This window comes from Solea senegalensis, linkage group LG2 (assembly GCF_019176455.1).
Source record: "Solea senegalensis isolate Sse05_10M linkage group LG2, IFAPA_SoseM_1, whole genome shotgun sequence".
Taxonomy (NCBI): domain Eukaryota; kingdom Metazoa; phylum Chordata; class Actinopteri; order Pleuronectiformes; family Soleidae; genus Solea; species Solea senegalensis.
The window spans coordinates 25,285,205-25,296,113 of NC_058022.1; the positions used below are offsets into that span (position 1 = coordinate 25,285,205).

Genomic DNA, 10,909 nt, shown 5'->3' on the forward strand with positions numbered 1-10,909 from the left:
AACTTTACTCATCAGTTCATTCTGGTCAGCATGTCTGGAGGGGTGTGTGTGTGTGTATGTGCATGTGTGTGTTGTGTTTATGTGTGTGTGTGTGTGTGGCCACTTGACCCATTCGCGTCCCGGCCCAGTGTCACGTCCCGTTTGCTCCTCATTGGTCGAATGGAGCGCTGTGGACAAGAGTGTCCTGAGGCGTCTTCATCGTCCTCTTCACTATCCGTTTTCAAATGTGAGATAAACTTTTCTGTCTATGACAAAAAAAAGTAATTTGAGGATTTTAGGTTTTAAAGAAAAAAAGTAAGTCGGTGTTTGTTTCACCGTAAATCAGTAGTATATACTTAGCACTGTTAACTTTTTTATCCATAGAAATGTTGCTTCACTGGTTGTGTGTGCCAAATACCGTGTAGGGGTTATTAACCGGTATGGTAACCCATCAAGTATTATAGGTTTATCTAATGAAACAAGGGCCAGTAATGTAGTTAACGTCTGAGTAAAATGTAATAATTAAATGTCTGTGTACTTTTCTTTCAGCTAATATTCCAAAAGCTGTTAAACAAAAAAGACTTAACATTTAAGCTACATTGGACTTCTCAGCCCAAACCATCTTAAAATGATATCACAATATTCCATCATAATGTCACAATAAAAAACAAATTGAATAGAATAGACTTTATTGTCATTGCACATAAGCATTTACTGGTTATTGTTAAATTCATAGTCACACGCTGACATGCATTTCAATAAGTTCACATGCTCCAACGCCACACATGACATTTCTCACGCTGAGAAGTGATAAAGTCACAGCAAATAAATTAGTAATCTAGGAATGGGTGATGCGAAGGCAGATTGCTCTGTGTAGTCCAGTCATACAGCTGTCTTGAATTAGCAACTTATCAGAAAATAGTATTACTCTTTGCCGGGTAAAGTCTGAAAATGGGCTTCCGCTGCAAGCACTCATTCCACGAATATGGTGACATGTATCGGGGAGAGGTTGAACAGCTTGGTGAAGAGCCCTGCCAGCTGGTGTGCACATGCTTTGACCACCGTCCCCCAGGATGCCGTCAGGTCCAGCAGCTTTCCTGGGGGTGTACTGCTCTCAGGTTTTTCTTCACCTTGTGCTCCTAGAGAGAGGAGAGGGGGTTGTTGTGGGGAGGCAACGTGTGCAGGTGTGTGGCGCTCTCAAAGCGGGCAAAGAAGTTGTTCAGCTCCTCTGCCAGTGTTAATTGTAGGCTTCCAATTGCTACATTTTTGTAAAAGTACATGTAATTATTTTTACTGTTTAATATTTATATTATATTTGTCAGATATATTGATATATTACACAGTATTAGCCTCTGTAGTTGTGATAAAGTAGTAAAAAAATCAGAAAAACTCTCTTATTAAACAGAATATGATGTTTGATATTGGTGTTAATCCAATAAATACAGCAAGCTTTGTTTACCTTTTTTAAAGGATGATAGAAAAAAGTATAAATATTTTCACTCATTTTAAAAGAAAAGTGAAAGTTTATTCATTGTGTTAAAATATAAAACTCATTAGTAACCACAGTAGAGGCCAATGCAGCAACAAGAGGCCAGTGAGTGTAACATGTTTTCTACTGAAAGGCAGTAGGACTAAGTTTTCAGGAGCATGACACAGACGGCGGTGTCAGTACTATTGCTGCTGCTGCTGCTGCTGCTGATGATACTACTACTGATTTTAATGATGTAGCACTTGAATATTAAAACCATTTGTGAGAATGGGGGAGAGAAATTGAGATGTGATTCATTACTCCGCTCTGGGTGAGTTCATTCTCCCCCTCCTCTCTTTCTCTTTCTTTCTCATCATTATGTTCGCTTCATCCACTCTCCTCCTCCTTCACCTTTGCGTTTCCGTCTCTCTTTTTCTCCTTTTCATAATTGTTTTTCATCATCATTTGTCTTTTTTCCAGCCTTGTCATTTGCAAAAGTTATTTTATATTCCTTTATTCTTTTTCACCCATTTCCTCTATTTGTCTGTAAAATGACAGAGGATGACTGCATGGGGCTTATTGTGCCACACTGCGTGTGTGTGTGTGTGTGTGTTGTCTTGTGTTTTCCACCTCTTTAGGACCTTTTCTGGCATAAACACTGACCTTGTCAGAGTCGGTAGTCCTTGTTGAAACCAAAACCTGGTGTTAATGAGGTAGAACATTATTTATGAGGAACGGGTTACGTTTAGGTCAGAGATTTGAATTCTGGTTAGGTTTAGGTTAGGATTAGATTAACTGGTTATCGTTAAGGCAATATTTGTTTAGTCTGTTCAAATGTATGGAAGTCTGTGCAGAGTCCTAAGAAGAATAGCTACCCAAAAATGTGTGTGTGTGTGTGTGTGTGTGTTAATAGTCCTTCTCCTCCTTGACAGACTAATGACTAGTTTGTGCATCTCTCTTTCTCTGTCTCTCTCTCTCCATCTTTTTCTAGGAAATAATTAGCTCACTCGCCCCCACTCCAAAGAATATCTTTTATCACAAATTCTCTCTGGTCCCCTTTTTCTTTCTTTTGTTATAACTACCCACCTTTCTTTGCGTCCATCATTCTTTTATTTATGGACTGTGGGAGAAACGCTAATGATGGAACAATATATATTATCACACATAATTTAAAAAAAGATGGGTTCATCATGGTGAACTTCCATTATCAGGATAGTCGTGAATGGCTTAAATCATTAATATTGTACATGAGCAACCCTTGCCAACATACAGTCCTCGTGATTTATTTTCAAGTTTAATCCTTTATAGTCATTTTCGGATCTCTATGATTAGCAATGATAAGTCTTGCTCAATGTGTTTTTGAACCAAAGTTAAACTGACTTTATTACTGACACTTTAAAGTTAAAGCAGATTTTGTATTTAATTATTATTATTATTATTGTTATTGTTATTATTATAATAATAAAGCAGTATAGTGTTTAAGTAACACTTCAGTCAATTTAAGTGAAATTCCTATTAAGGCCAAATAAATGGTTCAACTGATATTTTAACACAAAAAGAGTTATAAAAGTTTCTTGTGTTGTAATAATATCCTCTTTACACTTGTTAGTGTGCATTATTATCACTGTGTGTTATCGTAATTATTGTTATCACAAATGACAAATATGCTCACAATTATCCTGACATTTTATAATCACCCCATGCCTATTAGAAATAGTGAATTACACATTACACAAAATGCAACGGATACATCCAACCCATAGACTATGGATGAAAAAGTGGGTGTTCGCCATTAGGGAAACAAATCTATAAAGCATCGACATTTGGACAAATATGGATCTAAATGTTGTCAGGCAAAGTTTTGCTTCCAAAAACCTTATTTAATATTTCTTGTCATGTTTATGTTTCATGTTAAATGTTAAATTTCCCCCCAGGTATTAATAACCTATTCTGATTCTGTTGTGTTTTTCTCAGATGACCTGGCCTATGAGGTGCGTTGGTTTTTCACCAGGCTGCGTGGTGGACAAACGACCAACCAGGTGGCGAGCGTCGACCGCTTTGGCGTGGTGAAGGCAGAGGCTCGTAACTCCTCCAGTGAGATCTCAGTGGAGCGCAGGGACACGCACTCATACCTGCTGAACATTTTTGGCACTCAGGACAGGTGAGGGAGGTTATTGATGGGTAAACAGATGTGGAGAACTAGTTTGTCTCAGTGGGTTGGAAAAGCAATGTTCTAATGACCCAGATCTCACCTGCTCTGTGTGTGTGTGTGTGTGTTCTGTGGTCTCCAGTGACAGTGGCGAGTATTTCTGTGTGGCCACGCCCTGGTACCTGTCCGCTTCAACGGGAGCCTGGACTCAGGCTGGAGAGCTGACGTCGTCCAGAGTCTTCCTCACTGTCCAGTTCGCTGGTGAGGAGTGTGCACACATAGAGCCGTCACCACGTTAAAGCTGTAGTGTGTAACTTTTCAATATGAACGTCAGATGAGTTTGCCACACACGACTCTCTCCATGCTTTTCAGTATAGCTGTGTTTTGTTTTGGTGTCTGTGGAGACACAGAGTAGGAATGGCAAGATAACGATTTTCCGTGTCCGACACCGATACCACAAACTCAAGTTTTTACCAATACTTTCAGTCATTTTTGACCTTTTATGAAGTTGTTATTTATTCATTTTATAAATAACTTAATAATGCATATTAATAAACATTAAAATGTAATTATGCCAGGGTATAGCCTATGGCTAATTTCTGCCTGTAGTCCCTTGGCAGGTTGATGTTATAAGTGATAAAAATTAAAATATATTCAGGGAAACAAAAACATAGGAACATGAGGGCTCACAGAAATACAAATGTTACATAAAGGAGGAAAAGACATACTCACATACACACACATACTCTTGCATGCATATACAATACAAAAAGGACAGTTGTTAAGTAAAGTGCTAATGTTAAAGACAGGTCTATTATAGACAATATAAAGCACATTGTTGCATAATTGCTTGATTGCACACAGCCCTTTATACAATAATATTGCACTTTGGTGGAAATGTACATGAACCTGTTTCAAGCTATTTCCAAGACATAATTCTCCAACTGTGTTAACAAATATTTGTCTCCCTAAAATAAGCAGCCCACAACATGAATTTTTATTTGCGTTCATGTATATGTGTCAATATAGTTTGTGCATAGTGAAGCATGCAATATATATATCTAGGATTGTGCCGGACTGTTAATTTTTATCTTTCCAGTGATCCAGTGATTTTGACCACTATCGGACCAAAATTGAGTATCATATCGGACTGATAACACGTATTGTAGACGAATATGACTGATACTGTTTATCATATCGGACCAATATGACTGATACTGTTTATCATATCGGACCAATATGACTGATACTGCGTATCGTATCAGACCAATATGATTGATACTGCGTATCGTATCAGACCAATATGACTGATACTGTGTATCCTATCGGACCAATATGATACATATTGTATCAGACCAATATCGTATTGGACTATATGACTGATACTGCCAATTATGATGACTGATACTGTGTATGCGTTGGACTAATATGATTGATACTCAGACCAATATGACTGATACTGTGTATGTATCGGACCAATATGACTATGCGTATCCAGACCAATATGACTGATATGTACGTATCGGACCAATATGACTGATACTGCGTATCCTATCAGACCAATATGACTGATACTGCATATCATATTGGACCAATATGACTGATACTGCATATCGTATCAGACCAATACGACTGATACTGTGTATCGTATTGGACTAATATGACTGATACTGCGCATCGTATCGGACCAATGCTGATACTGTGTACCGTTGGACTAATATGATTGATACTGCGCGATCGTGATACTGCATATCATACGGACCGGATGAGTTGTGATCCTATGACTGATACTGCATATGGACTATATGACTGATACTGTGCATTGGACCAATATGACTGATATGACTGCGCTGCGTATCTTAGGGACCAATATGACTGATACTGCGTATCGTATCGGACTAATATGACTGATACTGCATATCGTATCGGACCAATATGACTGATACTGTGTATCGTATCGGACTAATATGACTGATACTGCGTATCTTATCAGACCAATATGACTGATACTGTGTATCGTATGGGACTAAATGACTGATACTGCGCATCATATCGGACCAATACCGCGTATCATATTGGACGAAGGGTTGGAAAGTGGGCTCAGAGCTTGCCTAAGGCATGGCCCATGTCTGGGGCGATTAATGATACTGTCAGTGCTTTGGTGCCAGAAGTTACATACTAGAGCTTTAATTCAGACACTTTAAAAATACCTAACTTTTCCTCTTCTTTTCTAGTGTGGGACTCTCTACAGTTACCTCTATTATATGGTGCATCGGCTTCCTTAGGTAATGTAAAATACTTTCCTTATCAGTTTTTGTTTTTTTTCATCATCATCATCATCATTGTTTTACCTCATAATTTCTTAAAGGGATAGTTCAGGTTTCTGTTAGTGTGAATGTATCAGGTACTGACATATAGTCACTACACAGCAGAGTGCACTGTGTGTGTTGTGTGTGCATGCTGTCACTGAAGAGTTTAGCTGTTTAGCCAAAAGGTTATCGTTGTTGTGTTTGCTGCTTTATCTCACATGTTTGATACTGATATCACGACATCGAGTATCTTCTGAGACCAGTTACCTATTCAAAATAATATTAGGCATTACAGAAATGTCAGTAAAATAGTCATATTTCATATATTATGCATGTATCTTACCAGCTCATCCCTTTGATAGACGACAATTTCTCCACCTTGGTGTTGTCTTTAGAAAGCATTTTTTTTGAAAAGTCAATTAAAAAGAAATAATACAATATTCATGTGTCTGACTGGAGGACACTTCTCAAGAAATATCCATCCCTCACCAGAATACAGTCAAGTGCATATGAATGAAGCTACAGCTGCTGTGAGGTTTGTTTTAAAGGACCCGGAATTCAATTTGAACTGTGCTGTGTTTTGCCAGGTGTGGGCCTCTTCTCTCTCGTCCTGGGTCTCATCTGTGCACAGTGCTGTTGCCGCAACACCGCACACACCCCGCGCTCGCGCAACAAACTGATGGACCTGGAGATGGACTGACAAACACTTTCCCCCGCACCCACACACTGCAGCAGCGCTCACAGGAAGCACCACGCACAAAACAGACACACACCCGTAGACGATTTCTGGGACACGCAACTGTTTCCCAGTGACGGACGTTGGGAGTAAAACTCTGTGCCGCTTTGGAAACAGGAGCCTGATCCCGAGGTGCTCAGGATCTATCAGCTCTGCAGTGGAGGAGCAGGGGAGGGGACTATAGTACACTTTCAGTTTTTTTTTTTTTACTAGCAGCAATGGGGGAAATAACCCGTTGCTCTGAAAATCCAACAAAATCTGTGGTGCTTCCAGTGATTTTTACACGGATATATTCACTCCCCATTAGAACCAGAGCACTACAGGAGACTCTGAGGGACGCAGAATTTTGGAGGAGACGTCACTGCCACTTGGGAATAAAGGACCACTAAACTCACCTGCTGCCTCTGCACATGATGTCGCCATGTTTCGGTAACTGGATCTCCCAAACACAGGTGGATCTTCGTTTGTTTGGACGCTGTGTCCATGCGGAGACGCCATGAGAGTTAAAGTAGCCCGAGGTTTCTGTCATCAGTTCAGGTCTTGCTTTTTTAGCATCATGTTCATCGTTTGGCAGCAGAGGTCCCAGAAAATGCAAGTGCGCCATGTGTGTTTTTCATACAAGAGGTATTGCACTAGAACTAGCACCCCAGAGTATTCTCACCCTGAACAAAGGGACGACACAAATCTTTATTCTCACCTCTAGTTTTTTGAAAATTAAGAGAGATTTAAAAAAAATAAAAAATAATTATTATTAAGCTTTACAATGAGATATGCAGTTTTTGGTGTGTTTGTGTGTGAGGAATTCAGTACGTGGTGCCAATATTTGTGTGCTTGGTCCATTTTTTTGCCAGATCAAACACTTGAACTGCCACAGACGACAAGCACTCGTCTTTCATAGATATTCAGAAATGTACCCAGCTGTTGTTTTTTGCCTGAGTCTTGTGTATTTTTCGTACACCGTGTGAGTGCTGTACTACAGGATGTGAGACAAAGACATGCATGTACTTTTTTTTTTACTTTTTTATGGCAGATATCAATAATGAGCACAGGCCTTTTTCAGGTTTAAAGTCTCCTACATATCGATCTTGACAGAAACCCATAGGAAAATCATGCATGTCTCTCAGTGTTTTCTGAAAGACCTGTCTAACTGCAGACTTTTAGGTGGGTGAGGAAGTGGATGATCTAGCTCTGTGAACAGCAAAGTAAAGTATAACAGATTATAGTGTTTAATCCATCGTTAAACCATCTTTTTATTCGTTTTATGTCCCTGTGGACGCTAAAGAAACCAGACACAACAGGTTCCTCTGTGACATTTCGTGCTGCTGCTATGTGCCTTTTCCACGGCAGCCATTTTGACATGTCAGAGCAGGACAAGAGCAGCCGTTGATGATCCTTTGTTTGGTTCATGTCAAGTCAGGACACACCCTGAAAGTGAGGAAGCTAAATGGAACGCAGCCGTCATTAAATTGATTATTTACCCCTGTGTTATTTTTTTAAGTCAGTCTTTAGACTGTGTTTTTTTGTGCTATTTTAAGCTATGCTAACTGGACTTTTTTTCAAATCCAACCACCTCCACACCCTCTTTTTTTTTTTTTTTAATTTTTGGCTTTTAAAAATATTTTAGGTGTTTTGTTTCCTACAACAGTAAAGGATCCCATTAATAATAATATTAATAATACAGTGTAAAATAAATCAGACTCTGTGGTAACTTTCAAAGCCATCAAATGAATATAAACGTTGACTGGTGTACCCTGTTGGCTTTAAGTGTGAACACACACCTCCAGTAACAACACACACACACGTGTTGTGTGTGTGTGTGTGTTGTGTCTAAACTCGGTACGATCCAAAAACACCTGTTAGGTTTGTAATAATGTGGGTTCGACTGGGCTTGGTTAGAGCCTGGTTTGATTATTTAAAACTTTACGCAGTATTTTAAGCAACTAAGAGAACTTTATGAGCAATATGAGGCCACGTAGTCAAAGTATTTTCTACATTTTAAACATGAATTTGGTCTGGCTGAAGAAAAGAAATAAAAAAAACACAAAGGAATCTCAATAACCCAGATCACAGCCCTGTGATTCTTTTAAGAAATATTGAAAACAATATGTGTGTTTGGTATAGATTGATGGTCTACGGGTGATTATGTGTCTGTGATCATGCTGTTGCAGTATTTACAACTAACACACAGATGGGTAATGGGGCCCCTGTCACTACAAGGCTTCTCCAGGATGATTTTATTTTATTTCAACGAATATGATGGTTGTGTTTTTTTTTTTTTAATAAATAGATTTGTAAGATGTGTTCATTCTGATAGTTTTTGTTTACTTCTTCATGCTTATACAGTATAACCTGGTGGAAGACAATGAAACACATTTTGCAGACTATAACTTGTAAGAATAAGTGACATCAGCGGTTAGAGTGCTGATTTACCGTGGTCTTTACCCTTTCTCCCTTCCTCCCTCCCTCCTCCCCTTGTCAGTCCACTCCCTGTCCCCCTGTCCGGTCCGGCTGCCCACAACACATAATCATAAAACAAATAAATAAAAATACTGCAGTTCCGAGTATCACAGACTCGCCCTGCACATAACAAATCTGTCCGACACCACAAGACATGCAGTCAACCATATTACATGTCCTGGGTACTGGACAGGACAGGTTAAAAAAAAAAAAATAGAGTGCGGATTTACTCTCACCTATCCCTTTATTAAGTTTGTTTGGAAACTACGGTGGCCCACCTATACCAACAATGTTGTTGGCAAGTACAGTATGTCAAGTTGTCCATGAGCTGATAAGGTTACCATAGATACATATGTTTTAAAGTTGGTTTATGTGGCTAATTTGCATAATGTGCACTCTCTGCATACAAAAGGCTACAAAAACACATGATGTTACACACTGGACCAGTTGCTGGTCTTTGAAACAGGGATCCCAGTTATTTATACATACATTCTGCTGATGAACAAACACAAAGAAACACAATAGTGTTTTTATTTACTGTGTGTACAGTATGTACAAAAGAAAATCCACAAGGACCAGCTATCTACGGACTTCCTGAACAAACAGAGACATGTTTTTGTCACATTCTAGCACACCTTTAATATTAAAATGTAAAAATAGACAAAGTAACCATCACCCAACATCACATCATTTCAACATTTCAGTGTAAGTGTATTTTTTGTGTGATTAAAACTAAATAAACGGAAAACCGTGGTAGTGCAGTCCGGATTGTCCCACACTGCAACATCTTATTGTCGAGATGCGGCGGCAGAATTTTTTCAAAGACTCTGATGTGGTCATGATCACAGTTTCTGCTCAGACTTGTGACAAATGTGGGCCAATTTGTTTTTTTTTTCCCCCTCCATCTCTTGCAAAGCCATCAATCAGGTTTTTCTTGGCTTCCAAACATCCGGATGGGGAAAAAAACTTCCCATAGAATCAATATTTTATAATTCAACATAAAGCTGCTGCTTCTTTTTCCTCTCTGTCTCTGACTTTTTTGTCCTCAGTCCCTCCTTCATTCCATCTCCATGGCTTCCCCTTTTCATCTCTCATTCACAGTATCTCTCTCCTCATCACACCAATCCGTCTTTCACTCTCACTCTTGATTAAAGATGCAGATGAGTTGAAACCTCAGTGGCTCTCTAGAATTTTAATTTTCACACCTCTTTAACAACAGTCTCTCCATCCAACCCTCTCTCTCTCTCCCTCGTTTCCCTCTCTTGACTCCACATGAGATAAAAATGACAGAGAGGAAAGATTGAGTGTTGATTGGCTCTGGATCTTCACTCACACACCCTCTCTCTCTCTGGATCCATTTGACCCAGTTTCCCCCTCCCAGTGTGTTCTGACGTCTCATGGATCATTTGCCAATGTGGCTTTGTCACATTTTAAACCATTATCTTCTTTAATTGACTTGGCTGTGTGTGTGTGTGTGAGAGAGATATTCCTCACCACTTGTGCGCTCATGCTGTTCCGGAGATGGCACATTTCACGGTGCTACCCTCGGCTCCAGCGCTAACATGTTACAGCTTGAGGCACGCTCCTCAAAACAAAACAAAAAAAAATTCTGACGAAAAAAATGTACCAGCCTTATCTCCCCGGAGTTTACCAGAGGCCACACGCTCTCTCTTTGTCTTCACTATTGTTTACAGCAGCCGAACACCTCGACTCCATCGCACCGCTCTGCTTTCTTGTCCCATTCAAACACAGTGATGGGATTTTTTTTTTCTCTCATTATCTCATCGTCACACACATTCATACGTACAGTA

The 10,909-nt window shown here is 39.5% G+C and overlaps 1 protein-coding gene across 1 annotated transcript in view; it reads left to right on the plus strand.

Moving 5' to 3' along the window:
- The window catches only part of ptgfrnb (prostaglandin F2 receptor inhibitor b), a 63,833-nt gene extending 55,099 nt beyond the window's left edge, over positions 1–8,734 (plus strand). Inside the window, exons 12-15 of the mRNA XM_044019628.1 lie at positions 3,422–3,608; positions 3,739–3,857; positions 5,831–5,881; positions 6,493–8,734. Coding sequence (XP_043875563.1) covers positions 3,422–3,608; positions 3,739–3,857; positions 5,831–5,881; positions 6,493–6,605 — 470 coding nt within the window. The 3' untranslated portion in view covers positions 6,606–8,734. The remainder of the gene's footprint in view (positions 1–3,421; positions 3,609–3,738; positions 3,858–5,830; positions 5,882–6,492) is intronic.
- The last annotated feature ends 2,175 nt before the right edge of the window (positions 8,735–10,909 follow it).